This window comes from Phaenicophaeus curvirostris, chromosome 3 (assembly GCF_032191515.1).
Source record: "Phaenicophaeus curvirostris isolate KB17595 chromosome 3, BPBGC_Pcur_1.0, whole genome shotgun sequence".
NCBI classification, from domain to species: Eukaryota; Metazoa; Chordata; class Aves; order Cuculiformes; family Cuculidae; genus Phaenicophaeus; species Phaenicophaeus curvirostris.
Window position 1 is genome coordinate 97,771,971 of NC_091394.1, and position 17,556 is coordinate 97,789,526.

The 17,556-nt window shown below is 44.4% G+C and overlaps 2 protein-coding genes across 2 annotated transcripts; both read right to left on the reverse strand.

Annotated features, from left to right (window-relative positions):
• Positions 1–1,763: 1,763 nt before the first annotated feature.
• On the reverse strand, positions 1,764–7,608 carry LOC138718648 (lymphocyte antigen 6E-like). Its single transcript, XM_069853147.1, has 3 exons — positions 7,450–7,608; positions 2,767–2,886; positions 1,764–2,245 (listed from the first exon to the last, which is right to left on the reverse strand). Exons 1-3 carry the CDS (start codon positions 7,499–7,501, stop codon positions 2,037–2,039), a joined length of 381 nt encoding a protein of 126 aa, XP_069709248.1. The 5' UTR covers positions 7,502–7,608; the 3' UTR covers positions 1,764–2,036.
• Positions 7,609–12,500: 4,892 nt separating this feature from the next.
• Positions 12,501–17,110, reverse strand: LOC138719437 (lymphocyte antigen 6E-like). The gene is made up of 3 exons (XM_069854780.1): positions 16,979–17,110; positions 13,436–13,555; positions 12,501–12,990 (listed from the first exon to the last, which is right to left on the reverse strand). Exons 1-3 carry the CDS (start codon positions 17,028–17,030, stop codon positions 12,779–12,781), a joined length of 384 nt encoding a protein of 127 aa, XP_069710881.1. The 5' UTR covers positions 17,031–17,110; the 3' UTR covers positions 12,501–12,778.
• Positions 17,111–17,556: the final 446 nt, after the last annotated feature.

The window sequence follows — 17,556 nt, forward strand, 5'->3', positions numbered from 1 at the left end:
GCTGAGGGGAGACCTCATTGCTCTCTACAACTACCTGAAAGGACGTTGTAGAGAGGAGGGTGCTGGCCTCTTCCCCCATGTGTCAGGTGACAGGACAAGAGGGAATGGCCTCAAGCTCCGCCAGGGGAGATTTAGGCTGGACATTAGGAAAAAATTCTTCACAGAAAGGGTGATTGGGCACTGGAACAGGCTGCCCAGGAAGGTGGTTGAGTCCCCTTCCCTGGAGGTGTTTAAGGCATGGGTGGACGAGGTGCTAAGAGGAATGGTTTAGTGTTTGATAGGAATGGTTGGACTCGATGATCCGGTGGGTCTCTTCCAACCTGGTTATTCTATGATTTTATGATTCTATGAAATCACAGAATCATAAAATCATAGAATCATTTGATTGGAAAAGACGTTTGAGATAATTGGGACCATGGCCTCCAGCTGCACCAGGGGAGGTTCAGATTAGACATTAGGAAATTGTCTCCACTGAAACGATTATCAAGCACTGGGAGAGACTGCCCAGGGAGGTGGTTGGGTCCCCCATCCCTGGAGGTATTTAAAAGATGGGTAGACAAGGTGCTCAGAGATATGGTTTAGTAGTGGGCAGGTACAGTTGGACTCAATGATCTCAAAGGTCTTTTCCAACCAAATGAGTCTACAATTCTATGATAAGGGTGGACGAGTAGGGATGGGAGCAGACTGAGGTGAGCTTGGAGTCATTTCCTTTGCAAACCTATTATAAAGGTGCAGTTCTTTCTGACTATTAATGTTACTCTGCTCTCAGCAAATACCCAGCAGAGTGCGCAAAATTGTAGCTGCTCTTCCTGTGCAATGAAAGAAAACAGGCTGGGTGAGCTGCACCCATCTAATTACCCTGGGACTTCTTTATTGGGGTAATCCTAGTGGAGAGTTTCTTCAGCTGAGGCGAAAGCATTTCAGCCTCCTGTGACTCACTTCAGAAGGGTTTACATGAGCAAATCTGATTCCCAGCTAATATCCACAAGGAAGGGCAGGGCAGGGGAATGACTTCCTTCAGTTTTAATCTCAATAAAAAACTTGACTAACTAATAAAAGATTTACTTTCAAAATAAATATTTTGTTATAAATGAGGCTGAAATTCCCAGAATCCAACAGGCGCACAGTGCAAACCATCTGTCTTTTTTGATGATTTTCTTTTAAGCACCATGCAAGATACTTTTCTGCTTTTTCAAACTAATCCATAATGCTTATAAAGCAATTTCCACTGGAAGATCTTAAATCAGTTTAAAGAAAACTTAATGCTCATCATGCGTTCATGTTGGGTCCTGCCTTGTCCTTTCCGTTTGCCTTCTGGAGAGATCAACAGCCATTTCCTTGCAGCCAGCTGACCCAGAAGAGAAATTGAAAGCAAGTTAAATAGAATACAGTTTACTCCGAGATGGAGTCACAAAATGACACTTCTGCCAATACAGAAAAAGAAAAGAAAATCAGGGGAGCGGTTCCTCGAAGTGAATGCAAAGCAATTGCAATATATTTCAGCATTATTTCAATTTTACTTGCAGACTAACGGCTCTGCTTTTGGGGCTGCTAATGTGGATGCATCCAGCAGCTACGCCCAATATGCCATGCCACGCAGTCACACAACAGAATAAAATAACACTTTATCATGCCCAGCTTCTGTTTAACAACTCTAATATTAAGGGCTTCCTCGGAGCAAAATTATACAGGGCAGAAAGTGATTTAAAGGGAAAAATGCCATGAAAGAATGGCACAGACAAACTGAAGGGGGAGAAAAAATGCATGGAGTTCTAAAGGCAGAGAGCAGGAGAGTTGCTGACCATATAGTACCCTTCTGCATGTGCAGGGCTCCACATCATGCTTTTCTCTTCCAAACATCATTTTGAGGTAGGGTTGTGCTCTTCCATATTGGCATCAGAGCGTGGAAAAAGTAAAAATATTTGCTGCTGGGATGTGATCTTCCAAGTAGGAGAAACAGGGCAGCATTCACACTGTACAGAGAGTTTAATCCCTTGTGATGCAAGGCCAAGGAGCTCCTTTCCACCCCACCCCCTCTAAAAACCCAACCGGAGGATACAGGCGAGACTAGCCAAGGCACCCAGAGCTATCATAGTGTAGCTGGTTTTCACACTGCTGGCACCACTGATGTTGCACAAGGGAGTCTGGCAGCAGTTGGTAGCAACACCAGCTATGCCGATATTCAGGTCAATCTCTGGGCAAAATGCAGAACATCTCTTGGAAATACGTTGTTTACGGTCATTGCCTGAAGGAGGAGAGAGAGAAAAACAGGAAGAAAAGTCATGGGTGTATCTGGTGTATTTTGGACAGACTCAAATGGTAGATTCCCTGTGCAGTATCCAGTGGGGAACACATTGTTCTGTATTTAATGCTGTTGATTTTCCCTTGGGCTTCATCACACTGCATCATTATTAGTTGTACATGACCTATGGAGACCATCTTCAGGCCTTAAAACTCCTCTGCTGTTTTCAGGGCCAGCCGAGTGCAACCTAGAGCAAGAATTTGGAGATCTAGCCCATTTATACAGAGCAAGACATCATCATCATCACCTTTCCTGAGTGTGCTGAATCACCAGTGCAATATTTTTACAATATATTGCAACAGAGACAGGCTGTGCTGAGTTCCCACCAGTTGCAAGACTTGCTGTCTGTGTGCTAAAATTCTCATTAATTCTTCCACCACACCGCAGAGTAGGAGGATGTTCTGCAGTCTGTCTGACCCAAACTCCCTCTGGTCATCAGAGCTTTAGAAAAGCTTCACACTTACCATATCCTGTGGTAGAATAGGTTGTGAGACAGTACTTCTCATGGTCAGAGCATGCGGCTATATTGAAACACTGCAGATTGGAATCAGCATCTTTGCATGTGAAACAATTCAAGGAGAAAGCTGCAAAAGAAACATACAACATCCGTCAATCGTCTCTAAAATACTGATAGAAACACCAAACTGTGCTGCTCCAGATGGAGGATGTGTCAGCCCAGCCACAAGCAGGCGCTTCCCTTGGTGTATGAAGCTTGGCCTCCATGAAACTTGGACCTTACTTTAAGCTCTGATTCCTGACATTGATGTGGTTTGCTTGTTTAGTAACCCTTGAGGTATCTTCCTTCTGGATATGTACTTGAATCCATTTAAATATCTGGCATTCAAAGTGTGCTTTTGGAAAGAGCTCCCAGTCTACTACTGCTTACAGCATGAAGCTCTTGTGGTTTCTTTCCAACTTAGTTCTTCCAAGCCCTGTTTGCTGGCCACTAGGTCTTGTATGGAAAGAGACCAGCTGATTCCTGTCCACATTCATCCACTTAGAAGCATGGAAACATTAAGGTTGAAAAAGACTAGTAAGATCATCCAGTCCAACCATCAGCCCAACACCACCATGCCTACTAAACTATGTCTTGAAGTGCCACGTCTACGCATTTTTTTAACCCATCCAGGGATGGTGATTCCACCATTGCCCTGGGCAGCCTCTTCCAATGCTTGATCAATCTTTCAGTAAGGGATTTTTTTCTAATACCCAATTTAAACCTCCCCTGGTGCAACTTGAGTCCATTTCCTCTCATCTTTTCACTCTTCAAGTCCTCTGAAGAGCCCTGGCCTACACATCCTTTCTCAGACCGCGAACACCAACAGTGAATTATTTTAGCAACCTTTTCAAACACAAAAATGAAGAGATGCATCTGCAAGTAACATCCCTGGCTGCACTGGGCATGATTTTCTTTGCTGCATGCCCCCACGGTGTATCTCAAATTAGGAACAAGTGACCTAGATCTGCATCGCAGTGTTTGCTGCAAAGATGGATGCTTGCATTTGTCAGTTTAGCTTTCAGAGCTCTTCTGTGCTGGACCTGTAGAAGACAGGGCTCAGCAAACCACCCCCTTGGCTGCAGCAGAATGGTTTTTACAGCCATCCGTGGGAGATGTCTGCCTGACTCTACACAGTGTGTACATCTGTAACACTGTGCATTGGCAAAGTGCTGTGCTAATGGGAATGAATGAAAACAGCTTGTGCTCAAGTAAGCTAAAGCAGTCATTCATAGCAAAGAGATCCTTGGGGAAGGTTTCTTTGCATGATAAGGGGAAATTCCTACTCATCTGTTTATCTGGAGCAAACACTCCTACGGTAATGTCACCATAGGGGATTAGGCTCATTCTTCTCATTTCCAGGCTATCCCTATCTATGGCTAGTTAATACATTTCTTAGTTTTGTAGCAGCACTGTCCTTTGCCTTCCTTGCTCTGTGTCTCCTTTGCCAGCAATGTCCAAACGTCATTGCTGCCCTTGTTTGACCTTAGGCAAGCTCATCTGGCCCAAATAAACCCTACTAGCCCAGACCTGGCCCCAGCTCAGCCTGTGATCCAGGTGACCAGGATGTATGCAGTTATATTTCATAGGAAGCCACAAAAATGCCTTTTAGGGCATTATTCATTCTTCTCTGTCTCTGTGGAAACAGTCTTCTCTCTCCACTCCAGCTGACAGCCCCTTTGCCCTTTCCACAGACCCCCAGCACTAACCATCAATTTCTTCTCATGGTCTGAAGTTCTCACAGATCACACTTTTCCCTCTGTGGCTTCTCAATAAAGAGCAGGTAGCAAAGGATGCAGCTGTGAGGGAACCAGGCTTGCACCAAATACGATCCCATCTCTCTCAATTCCCATGCTCAACACCCTTATGCTTTCAAAAGCTTCAGACCTGGCACACAGCTCACTCTGACTTGATACCAAGACTGTCACAATTTGTGTCCTGCCTTGGTCATGGTCATTTCCGTCTCCAGACTCTCTTGACTGTCCTGCCTGACTCTTATAGTCAGTATTCTCCTGACATTGCTGGCTACATTTATTATTTTAACATTCTGGAGATGTCTAAGGCCAGGTTGGATGAAGCTTTGAGCAACCTGATCCAGTGGGAGGTGTCCCTGCTCATGTCAAGGGGGTTGGAACTGGATGATCTTTAAGGTCCCTTCCAACAAAAATCATTCTACAGTTTTAAGTTGAGGAACCTCCTTTACACTATCTGCACTCAAATGATTGTGGCTTTTCTTGTGCAAATCCCACATTCCTGATGCATTCCACTGGGAACAATCCTTCCCTCCTAGAATAAACACATTCTAGAACAGAGTCCCCAAACTGACCGGAAGTTTTCCAGGCGTGTAACCTGTTTTATCCCTTAATTAACATAACTGGGTTTTCCAGACATGTAACTAATTTTATTCATTACTTAATGCAATTTCCTTCATCAAGATGATTCTGAGAAAAGCTTCCTGGATCTGTTGAGGAAACAGTGGAGCATGCCCAAGTCCTGCTCCACCCCAGCCTCCCAAATTTAAGAGTGAAATTGTTCTGAGACCCCGCCAAGAGTCAGGGAAAGCACCTTCGGGGTGATTTTGCCAACTTCTTTCTGTGTTCAGGAGGTTTAACTCTCACTCACCATTTACTATAGAGGACTTCTAAAGGCAGGTGTGCTCCTCACCAGGTGGCTTAGTAATGCCCAGAAGTCAGATAGAACGATTTTGATCCCCTGTACTGGTAAGTAGAACAATTGCTTTTAATACTGAAAACCAGTTCTGATTTCATTGTGCCTGTTGAGATAGTGGAGGGCCATGAAGATAATCCAAGGGCTGGAGCACCACCCCTTTGAGAACAGGCTGAGAGAGTTGGGGTTCTTCAGCCTGGAGAAGAGAAGGCTCCAGGGAGATGTTCTAGCAGCCTTCCAGTACTGAAAGGGTCCCCAGGGAAGCAGAAGAGGATCTCTTTATGACGGAGCACAGGGGTATCACAAAGGTTAATTGTTTTAAGCTGAAAGAAGGGCAATTTAGATTAGATATGGGGAGAAATCTTTTTCCTGTTAGGGTGGTGATTCACTGGAACAGATTGCCCAGAGAGGTGGATGCCCTATCCCTTCAGGTGTTCAAGACCAGGTTGGATGAGGCTATGAGCACCTCCAGTGGGAGCTGTCCCTGCCCATGGTAGGGATTTGGAACTGGAGATCTTTAAGGTCCCTTCCAATCCAAACCTTTCTATGTTTCTATGATTCTATGGTATCTATGGCTGAATGGGGAAAGGGAAGAATATTTCTTTAGAAATGTGCCTCACTCAGGATGCAAATCTAGGGTTAAACCAGGCTGCCTTGGAGATCTGTCAGCACCTAGCAAGACCTCTGCTCTAACTGAAGAACAAAAATTCCTCAAGGAAGATTTTCATGGGAATAATTTGAGCCACTCAGATAAACACTTTACAACTGTAAAGCATTAGGAAGTGCAAGTGCTGGCAGATGAAGACTTTGCACCATTAAAATCAGTCAGGTTCAGGATTAATTGGAAGAGCAGCCAGCCTTCTGGCTAGATTGCACAGTGAAGTAGCGCTGCGTATGTGTTAATTTTCACCAACTCCTTTGGTAAGTTTGCTGTCTCCTTATGTGATCATTTTAAAAATGTGATTGCATTGATAAGCTGCAGGAAAGGAACTTTTTATTGCCCTCAACTTTCTCAACCCCATTGAGCACGATGATTTAGCTCATGCCAAGTTTAAAGCCTGTGAAGTCCCGCAGTAAGAACATTTACAGCCTCAAATTCAATATGCATTAAAGTGCTCTGCCAGACTAGAACCAGGATGGCCAGTAATTTGAAAGTAAAGTCCTACAGCAAAGCGTGAGAAAAATTCAGTTTGCAATAAGGCAAAAGCCACACAAGCTGAGGAAATCAACTATTTCCTCTGGAATAATCAAAGACGCATTCAGGGCTGCACCCTCTGTTCCTTGGCTGACCCACAGCCCACTCCTGTGCAAACAGAGCCTCTTCCAGAGACACAGGCAGTGGTCCTTGGCAGAGCCCCGACAGACAGAGTTAAAGCACGTGTCCCCAGTGCATCTATCTCGAAAGAAACAGATTCCATTTATCAGAATGAAAATGAGACTTTGTGTCTCCATTCCAGACCTGGGATGAATGTTAGCAAAGTTGCAGGTCTGCAAGAAAGTGATGGGAGACAGAATTGCATCTTCTTGTGGCATGGCCATCTGTACTAATTTAGGCAATGATGGTTTGTAATTGCAACCAATAATCAAGGAAGTGAAAATAAAAATCAAGCTGTAGTTATAGGTTACATTTGCAGCTGTATTGTACCCTTTGCCTGTCCAGCTCTCTGTAGCTGTCAGCTAAGCCCCGTTCTCACAGAGCTGTACCAAGGGCTCTCAGCTTCCTCCACTGTACCACTCAAAGATTTGGCTGGGACTGCACAAGTCAGGTGAGGTGGGCACCTCATCCCTGACTTCAGATCCTTCCAAATTCTGGTGGGGATAAATTGCCTGGTTTCTTATCCTGAGCACTGGAAATTTCTCTGGAGTCTAATGACCCTTCAGTTTTACTATTTGTGCTACCAAATCCTGTTGTCCTCCTGCTATATCAAAGACATGCCCCAGTGCTGGGGGTCTTGCTAATGCAAAGCAATCATTGGAGACTCACCACTCTCTGTGCACAGGGCAACAGCGAACACGACAAAGAGAGATGTCTTCATCCTTTACAGGTCTCACAGCGTCCAAAAGAAGCAGGACTCATCCAGGGCAGGTTTTATACCTCTGCAATGTTTGCTTTGGTGTTAAGATAATTGCTATAGGGTTGTTGTGTCAGCGCTTGCATGTGGAAGTACACTTAGTTAGAAATGTAAATGGGCGTATATTCTCCCCTTGTTCTTTTCCAAGTTGTTTCACAATGCAGCTTGTTCGTCTGGTCTTAAGTATGCAATAGTTTCTAATTCTGGAGAAGTGGAGGAAAAGCAAAACACTAAACTGAAACAGTGTCCACGTGAGAAGAGGAATGTCTTCTTTTCCAGGCCAGCTTGGGTCTCAGATCAAGCTGCATCCTTGAAGATCCTTGCACACTGTTTTAGCTCATATGGAAATGCATTGAATTTGAAATGGAAATGGGGATTGAAACTTCTACAAAATGTCTCCTAGGATCATCAACGCAGCTAGATCACAAGAGCGCTATCCTTCCACTGCATTTCACAGGGGACCAGACATCATTTTCTGTGGGCCTTTAGAAGACTACAATTCAAAATATTTCCATTCAGAAAGTTGGATATTTTATCAGAGGGAAAATGTTCTCTTATTAGACTCATAGAATGATTTCAGTTGGAAATGACGTATAAGATCATCAATTCAAACCATCATTCCAGCCCCACTAAGTCTGCCACTAGACCATGTCCCCAAGTACAACATCTTCTTGTCTTTAAAACACCCCCAGGGATAGTGGCTCAACCACCTCCCTGGGCAGCCTCTTCCAACTCTTGACAATTCTTTCAGGAAAGAAATTCCTCCCAATATCCAGCCTAAATCTTCCTTGGTGCATCTTGAGGCTGTTTCCCCTTGTTCTGTCACTGGCTACCAGGGAGAAGAGACCAACCCCCACCTCATTACAACATCCTTTCAGGGACTTGTAGAGAGTGACATGTCCTCCCTGCAATCTCCTTTTCTCCAGACTAAATGATCCCAGCTCCTTTAGCTGCTCCTCATAAGTCTTGTGCTCTAAATCCTTCACCAGCTTTGTTGCCCTTCTCTGGACATGCTCCAGCCCCTCAATGTCGTTCTTGTAGTAAAGAGCCCAAAACTGAACCCAGTATTTGAAGTGCAGCCTCACCAGCACCGAGAACAGAGGAAGGATTACTTCCCTGGCCCTGCTGGCCACACTATTTCTGATGGAGGCCAGGATGCTGTTGGCCTTCTTGGCCACCTGGGCACACTGCTGGTTCATATTCAGCTGACTATCAATCAACACCCCCAGCTACTTCGCCAGACAGCTCTCCAGACACTCCTCTCCGTTACAATCTCTCTCTTATTTTATTAGAAAATAAATTCCATTGGGCAATGACAATGGCCACTCAAATTAAAAAACAGAAATAGCATCTGCCCCCATCGCATTGAACAAACTATGATTTTTTTCATGAATTGCAAGTGAAAGAAATGTCAAGGATTAAAAAACAAACCAGTTGAAACACGGAGAACAGAGGATTGCTTGATCAAGGATTTCATCTCATTAAGCCATCAGAAAAAAAAATTATAGCCAGCCAAAATTATGTGAAATACCACTAGGTTTCCATATGGTGCTTTCTTTCTCCTTTTTTATCATGTTTCATCCTGTATGCCTGTAAAAAATCAGAATCTTCCCCATCTTCTTCTGATTGCTGTTGCTTTTTCCTCCCACACTTGTCTTTGTGCCATCTAGTCGTGGGCATGAAAGAACAGTCCCAGAAATGGTCCAGCTGGATCCCTTTCACGTGACACTCCAAGCCGCAGGAGCAACCTGTGTGCCCCAGTGCTCTGCCAGTGACTCTGCCCCTTGCTGCTCTCCATCTGCCTTATTTCCCCATTTTTGTAGTCTCAAATTTGCTCAGATTTCCATCTCCCATTAAATATTTGCCCTTCCAGTATGACCCACCTACAGTTATTATCTCACCAAATAGGCATGTCTAGATCTTGAGGTGATGTAAGTCTTTCCAACACCTCTAAATTAGGTGTAAAAATATTATTAGTATGGAGGCCTGCATGACTAAGGTGAGGAAATTTCTGCTTTCTCAATAGGTAGAGTGTGAAACTCAGTTGGAAGAGAGTGGCAATTAACCAAGAAAGCTCAAAGGAGGGGCATTGTTTGGCTTCATAAAGCCAATGCGTTTGTCAAGTACCAGGCAGGAGGAAAACAGAGGCTGATATCTTGTATATAAGGCAGCACAATACTCTCTTTCTTCCGAAATATTTTATTTCCTCAGTCCAGAAGAGATTTCCTGAGTCTTTATTGGTAAATCAACTTTTATTGCTGACGATTTGAGGTACCAGCAGAAAAAGGAGATCTAGTCACAAGGCGATGCCATTCTGCAGCCCGTACATTGCGCTGCAGAGGCAGCCCACACTCACATTTATTTCAGCCAACAGCATCCATTAACAGGTACAGAAATAGCAGCTCAGACAGGCGCTTTTTTTCCACCCCTCCTCCCTTGTAGTCTCATCCAAGCAAAAACTAAAATATCTCTTGCCTTCTGCAAGCTGCTGAGATTTTGAGATGTCAAGGCTAGATTTCTTAAAGGAGATATTGCAGAGTTTCTGACAGTTAGGATTTTCCGTTGAATCATCCTGCATACTTCTGACCAATCCCACATGTCCCCCTGAAGTTAATATTATCTTCATCTCTCAGCAGTGGCCAGGTGGTGACTGAAAAGACCCCATGGGGGTATAAAGAACACAGATGATTAGGACACCATAGGGACCAAGGCAAATGAGAACATAGTATCAGAGCTTATAACTATTTAGAAGCTATAATCATAGAATTGTTACGGTTAGAAAAGACCTCTAAGATCATCAAGCTCAACCATCAGCACACCAACACCATGCCTACTAATCTATGTCCCAAAGAGCCACGTCTACAAGTTTTTTGAACACCTCCAGAGGTGGACACTCCACAACTGCCCTGGGCAGCCTCTTCCAATGCTTCACAATTTTTTCAGTAAAGAATTTTTTCTTAATATCCAATCTAAACCTCCCCTTGTGCAACTTGAGGCCATTTCCTCTCATCCTGTCATTTGGTTGAAGAGCCCAGCACCCACCACACTACAACCTCCTTTCGGGGAGCTGCGGAGAGCAATAAGGTCACCCCTCAGCTTCCTCCAGGCTAAACAGCCCCAGTTCCCTCAGCCACTCCTCATAAGTCTTGTTCTCCTCAAGAAGATTTTGGAAGGAATAACAGGGGATTTAACTGGGGGTTGAGAATGAGATGGAAAGGTTTATTTCCTTTGACACAGTTGCTGAGTGGAGAGTGTTTTGCTTAAGTCTTGTGAGGAGCAGCTGAGGGACCTGGGGTTGTTTAGTCTGGAGAAAAGGAGGCTAAGGGGAGACATCATCACTGTCTACAACTCCCTGAAAGAAGGTGGCAGAGAGGTGGGGGTTGGTCCCTTCTCCCAAGTGATAGGTGGTAGGACAAGAGGGAATAGCCTTAAGATGCACCAGGGCAGGTTCAGATTGGACATTAGGAAAAAATTCTTCACCAAAAGGGTTCTTAGGCACTGGAAGAGGGTACCCCGGGAGATGATTGAGTCCCCATCCCTGAACGTGTTCAGAAGACATGTAGATGTCCACTACGATTTAGTAGTGGACAGGTACAGTTGGGCTTGATGATTCAAAGGTCTTGTCCAGCCTAGTGATTCTATGATTCTATGAGCTTGTTCTCAACCTGGTTGAAATTTTCATGTGAGAATGGCAAACAAGTTCTATATTTTGTGAAAACACAATAGATTTCATGAGAGAAAAGCTGAAACTTAAAAGTAAGTGTGAAATTTGGATGTTTTTGCTAAATGTAGATTTTCAAGTTGGCCAAAAGCTTTGAAAATCATTTCAGAAATTATTGTGATTAACATATAGGAAAAGTGGTTAAAAAAAAGTGTAAAAAACCCAAGTTTCTGTGGTCTCTCAGCACAGAAACACTACAACACTACCATTCTTCAGCTAGTCCATTTAATAAATGCCAGAACATCCTCCTTGCCCAGAAATTAAACCTTTATAGGATGAGTTAATGTAATCCCATCTTCACAGCCATTGGCCAGTACTGTGATTTCTCCTCATTAGACAGAAATGCATGCACTTTGCAGCCTGTTTTGAGCACTGGATGGATCACGACTCCCCTCAAATCCATCAGGGCTGCAATCATCAGGGCTTTTTTCCAGGCGCCACCTCTATATAAGCCCTCCCAAAATACAGCACTGCACTTGTAAACTGCATAGCTGTGGATTACACATCATCCAGCTCCAAGAGTGCATGTATTTTTCCCATTTTAGCTATAGTTCTGCTCCTCCAAGAGCTGCAGGTGATCTCCACCCCAAGAGTTGCAAGGCATCCACCCCATCTCCTCCAATGCAGCAGTGACAGAGGAAAGAGAAGGAGCAGAATTCTTCCCACCAAATCAGACGCCCATTGCCTCTGCCAGGCTCTTTCTGCCCATTTCCCTGTCCCTGCAGGGAGGTCATGAGCAATCAGTCAGACCACAACATCTTCTCCAAGGAGACAAGGAGAAGAACCTTTTTATGAAGAAAGGTTCCAGGAGCACCATCCTTATCTTCGACATCTCCAGAATCTTGGTGTGGGACCTTTACTTATTTTAAAAGCTGCAACCATCCACCCTGCAGAGATCACATGAGAACTTTGCAGCACAGCCAGGAGCACAACCAGTACCTGCCAAACCCCCAGTCCTGTGTGTTAGCAGTTACAAAACTTGTAGTGGGAACAGCACAAACATCTTTGACCTTTCCAAACTGACATCTTCATTTGTTAGCACTCAGTGATCAGGCGTTCTGCTTTATGGAGTGTGTGTCTTGAGCTGTTGGATGCAACTGAGTCATTTGAGAAAGGCAGCCACGAGAAGGCTCCCAGATGCTGAAAAGAGGAATTCAATGTGAAGTAGAGATTCAGACTACAGCCCTTTCTGGCAGAGCTGTTTGCTCAGGCTGATCTTAGTGTGGTATAGGAAACATACTCTAGAATAACATAAATCTTTATTTTGTCTGACAATTGTCACACGCATGCTATCAAAAGAGCTTTCCTGGGGAAAATTAGTACAAAACAACAAATGATACATGGGGAAAAAAATAGGAGCTACACTGCCAAACCATTTTGTGGATGGGAATCTGAAGCAACGTCTTGGAAAAAACAGGGTAGCATAGACTCTGCTGAATACACTTGACAGAGGATGTTGGTTTCTCAGCTGGGGAATACCTTGTAGGTTCTTGGGTTGTCACATCTTCTCCTACTTCTCATCACACTCCTGCCTTGATGACACAGATCAAACTGGCCACAATTCCCAGGAGCATCACGGCGTAGCTGACTTTTATGCTGTTGGCACCACTGATATTGCACAGGGAATTGCTACAGCATGTAGTGGAATAAGCCACCAGGCCAAAGTTCACATTCGTCTCAGGACAGTCTACAGAACATTTCTTGGTGATGCGGTGTCCTCCTCCATCCTTGCCTGGGTGGAGAACAGACAAGAAAGGAAAGCGTTTATTTAAGATTGTTCTGCAAAAGCTGACTAGAGGATGATAGGAATGACAGGAGGTATACTGCACTGTGTTTAATTTGCAATTGAGCAATAAGCACTGTCAGCAGATTTGATGAGTGTCAAGCGAGTATCCACACAACCTGGATCAAATGGACGACACTAGAATGTCCTTGATAGAAATGCACATCATACTTCCTATAGGACAGCAAAAAATCACTGCCAATGCATTTTAGGTTTCTAAAATCACATTACTTACATCCAATCCCTTCTCATCCTCCATCACAAAGCAAGCATATGAGCTCTCAGATCAAGCAACAGGGTCTACTCATGAATACCTGTGTGTTCCAGACAGCCCTGCCACAAGGTGATGAGGAACGTTCCTATAGGTAGTTGATCACAGAGCACCACTACTCACCAAGTCCACCAGTAGTGTATGTGGTTATACAGTAATTCTCATGGTCTTCACACTTGTAGGTTTTAAAACAGTTCCAGTTGGAGTGCTCATTTTCACATATGTAGCAAAACAGGGAGGAAGCTGGAAAGAGCACACACGACACACATTAATGGTTTCCAGCAATTCCCTCCTGGGAACAAAGAGTCAAAATAATCATAGAATCATAGAATGGTTTGGGTTGGAAGGAACCTTAAAGATCATCTAGTTCCAAACTCCTGCCATGGGCAGGGACATCCCCCACTGGATTGGATTGCTCAAGGCCCCATCCAACCTGAAGATTTTCTTCCTAATATCTAGTCTAAACCTTCCCCCCTCCAATTTAAAGTCATTCCCCCTAATCCTATCAGTCAATGCCCTTGGAAAAAGTCCCTCCCCAGATTTCTTGTGTGCCCCCTTCAGGTACTGGAAGGCAGCTGTAAGGTCTCCCTGGAGCCCTCTCTTCTCCAGGCTGAACAATCCCAACTCTCTGAGCCTGTTCTCATAGCAGAGGTGCTCCAGTCCTCTGATCATCTTCGTAGCCCTCCTCTGGACCCATTCCAACAGTTCCATATCTTCCTTTTGTTGGGGATTCCAGAACTGGACACAGGACTCCACATGGAGGTCTCACAAGAGTGGAGTAGGGGGTAAGAGTCCCGTCCCTTGCCCTGCTGGCCACGCTTCTTTAGATCAAGCCTAGGACAAGGTTGGCCTTCTGGGCTGCGAGTGTGCATTGCCAACTCATGTTGAGCTTCTCATCAACGAACACACCCCATGTGCCTTCTTGGAAAATATATTACAAAGTGAAAACCATGTTATGACCAAGTTTTCATGACAAGTGAAATAAGAGGCTGAGTTCAATTAATGAAGCTGAAAAGGCAAACAAACAGACCAAAACCAATTTTCTGTCTTTGATTGAGTTTTTCAGTGTTTAAACCTGAGAACCTATTTTTTCAGCCTGAGCAGCAGTCTCAGGTGACCTTTCTTTCTCCCCTGGTTCCACATTGCCTGGTTGACAGCCAACCTGCGGTAGCAGAGCTCACAACCTGCCCAGCTGGATCCAGTATAGTTCTAGCGAGGAGAGGATTAACCACCACTGTTCTCAAGTGGAGACTTAGTTTTTAGTATTTTCAGACTGCATCTGCAAAACACTGCACAGACATGAATTAATTAAAACCTACGACACCCCCGTGAGTTAAATTACTGAACTCGGAGCAGCATTAAAGGGAGTTCCCTGGGAGACGTTGCTCTGGACAATAGAGAGATTATTTCTACCAGTGCCTGTAAAAACAAGTTCTCAGAGATATTATTAGCAGGGCTGAGACAGATCTATTACAAAGCCCAAAGGAGGTAGGATATATATTTCTGAGCTAAACTGAAGCAAATCAAGTTCAACTTCCAAACTGGCCATGCTGGAAACTCAAGCACATGCCCTCTCGTTCCCTGGAGATACATTCATAACTGGTGGAAACTTTCCCTCCTGTTTGACATCCCATAAAATGCTCCTCATTTCTGAGCAGGGGTGACAGATGCAGTTGACCTGCTCTCAGGAAACCCTGCTCCATTGTCACCAGTGATGGAAATCTCTTGGTTGAAAGTGACCAAATTGCACACTAGGGAGAGTTCTCCATTAGGCTGAAATTTCCCTGGTTCAGTTCTTCCTGGCATTGATAGCTCAGGAAGGCTCTTCTTTCTGCACAGAATAACCTCTTTCAATTGAATTTAAACCTATTTTCAACAAGGGAACTCCTCCTATGGACTTTCCAAAGCTCAGCAACTCTTTGTTCAAATTCATCTCTGAAGCTGAACCTGCCCTTGACGCTTGGTTAGACAGTTCCAAAAAGCAGTCTTATAAGAGAATTAAAAGCCATTTTAGGTCCAAACTACCCCAAGTAGGAGAAGAAAGGGCCTCCCCTCTGTGATGCAGGGGAGCTCATGTGCCTTTGGTACAGCTCTGGAGTCAGCTCTGGGTGTCTCAGCATCTGACTGACCATCTTGCTCTGAAACCTACACAGATGCTCTTTTCTACTGCCAGGTTTTGCAAGTGCAGATGCTCTCCATAACAGCAGATAAAATCACATCCTGGTTTTAACTTTTCTTTAACTGACTATTCAGCACTTGCTCTTTCTTCATCATTTGGATACGTTAAGCCTCTCAGATCTTGTCTGGAGGTTCCCCAACTTGAGCTGTGGGCTCATGTCCCTCTGCAGACCATAGAATCATAGAATCACAGAATGATTTAGGTTGGAAAGGACCTTAAGGATCATCCAGTTCTAACCCCCCGCCATGGTCTGGGACACCTTCCCCTGAATCAGGCTGCTCAAAGCCTCATGCAACCTGGACTTGAACACCTCCAGGTATGGGGGAGCCACAACTTCTCTGACCAACCTGTGCCGGTGCCTCACCACCCTCACAGGAAAACATTTCTTCTTAATATCTCATCTAAATTTCCCCTCCTGCAGCTTAAAACTGCTCCCCCTCATCCCTGCACTCCCTCATCAAGAGATCCTCCCCATCCTTCCTGAACCCCAGACACTGCCTGGCAGGTATTACTGCAGTTTACAGTCCCTGTAGTGCTCTCTGTGCTTTCTGTCAAGTCTCAAAAAGTTCTTCAAACCACTTCCTGCTGCAGATGGAGCCGAGACCCCAGCGTGTGCACAAAAGCAAATGAAATGAACTTGTGCTCACTAACTGATGCAAGGAAAATCCCTCCTTGTCAGGAAACAATCACAGCTTAAACCGTTAGAGCTGTTATAAAGCCTTGCCTGCGTCTGACCTCCACCCTCCATTAGTTCTGGTTTTGCAAATGCAGCCAGAAATAGCCTTAACAGTGTAAAAAGGCTTGCAGGAATACTCAGGATTGCAAATAGATGCACATAGCCAATGTTTCTCAGCTGGACATTTCTACATAATTATCTAGTTATATCTGCACCTCCTATTGGAAGAGGACAAGCACAGAGCATTGTGGATCCCATTAGAAACGTACTCACTCCCAGACACTTAAGAAAGCTCTTTACAGCTAGGAACAAAGAGCTCTTAGGCTTTCAAATATCTGCCAGCAACCTAGGTTCTTTATTGCAATTTTGTAGGAAATAAAGTGAAATGCTGGCAGAAGATGTGGTGCCAATGCCAGCCATAATGCCTTTATCACCAGCTCCTCAAATTTCATCCAGGATCAAAAATAAAACCAAATGCAAAACTGTGAGACCAGATTCATTCCTATTAGCGTTTTCCAGTTCACATGTCTGTCTTCAGATGTGAGTGGTTGGAGCTCGATACTTGAAGGTGTGAGAAATCAAAGCTTTGAGCTCTTCTTTGGGATATAAGTACCTCGGCAGACCTCGCCCAAAAGCTAATACTCAACCACACTAAACATTGTTTGATGCAGGTCGTGCCAAACTGCACTACCAAGACTTCACCTACTGCAATAAGAATCATCAAATCTTCTGCTCCATGCATTATCCCTATTTTATTTTGTGGTATTTTCATCCCCTCCATCTGGCTCTCCCCACCTCTATATCTCCTTACCTTGCTTGGCACACAGGACTGCCACCAGCAAGGCAATCAGAAAAGCCTTCATTGTTGTTGTGCCCTCAAAGCCTGAGCAGTGTGTGAATGTGCACCACAGTAAGTTTTTATACTGGGACAGCGTTTACTCTCAGTTCCTTTGATTACAGTAATTTGACATTTGGGGAGTGACAGCATATAAGATGTGATCAGTGATGGGTGTGTTTGTGCGTAGGAACCTATTACGAGGCTCCAGATAGAATATTTTATGTCTCGTTCAGATCCAATCTTTTTTTCCAGGGCCTGCTCCTGCTGATCGTGTCTGCATTGCTAAATTGGGGAGCAATTTTTCTGATTCAAACATGAGTCCCTTCTTACTCAGTTGGGCTGAACTACAAAACCTGGAGCAAAGTAGAAGCAGCTGTGCCAGTCTGAGTTGGTTCATCACTTGCAAGATAGTAAGCATCACCTGGTGTCTCCCATCCTTTTTCTCTCCTATGATATGAGATCTTTGTACCTGTGGGAAGTGAGAGAGGAGTCAAAAGGAAGATTTTCATGAGATTGTCCAATTCATTCAGAATTAATAGAATCATAGAATG

Coding starts and splice junctions, on each gene's coding strand:
- LOC138719437 (XM_069854780.1), bottom strand. CDS start 17,030: ATGAAGGCTTTTCTGATTGCCTTGCTGGTGGCAGTCCTGTGTGCCAAG. Junction 13,556..16,978: donor AGTCCTGTGTGCCAAGCAAG/GTAAGGAGATAT, acceptor TGCTCTTTCCAG/CTTCCTCCCTGTTTTGCTAC. Junction 12,991..13,435: donor ATACACTACTGGTGGACTTG/GTGAGTAGTGGT, acceptor TTCTCCACCCAG/GCAAGGATGGAGGAGGACAC.
- LOC138718648 (XM_069853147.1), bottom strand. CDS start 7,501: ATGAAGACATCTCTCTTTGTCGTGTTCGCTGTTGCCCTGTGCACAGAG. Junction 2,887..7,449: donor TGCCCTGTGCACAGAGAGTG/GTGAGTCTCCAA, acceptor TTTCTTTTGCAG/CTTTCTCCTTGAATTGTTTC. Junction 2,246..2,766: donor CTATTCTACCACAGGATATG/GTAAGTGTGAAG, acceptor CTCCTCCTTCAG/GCAATGACCGTAAACAACGT.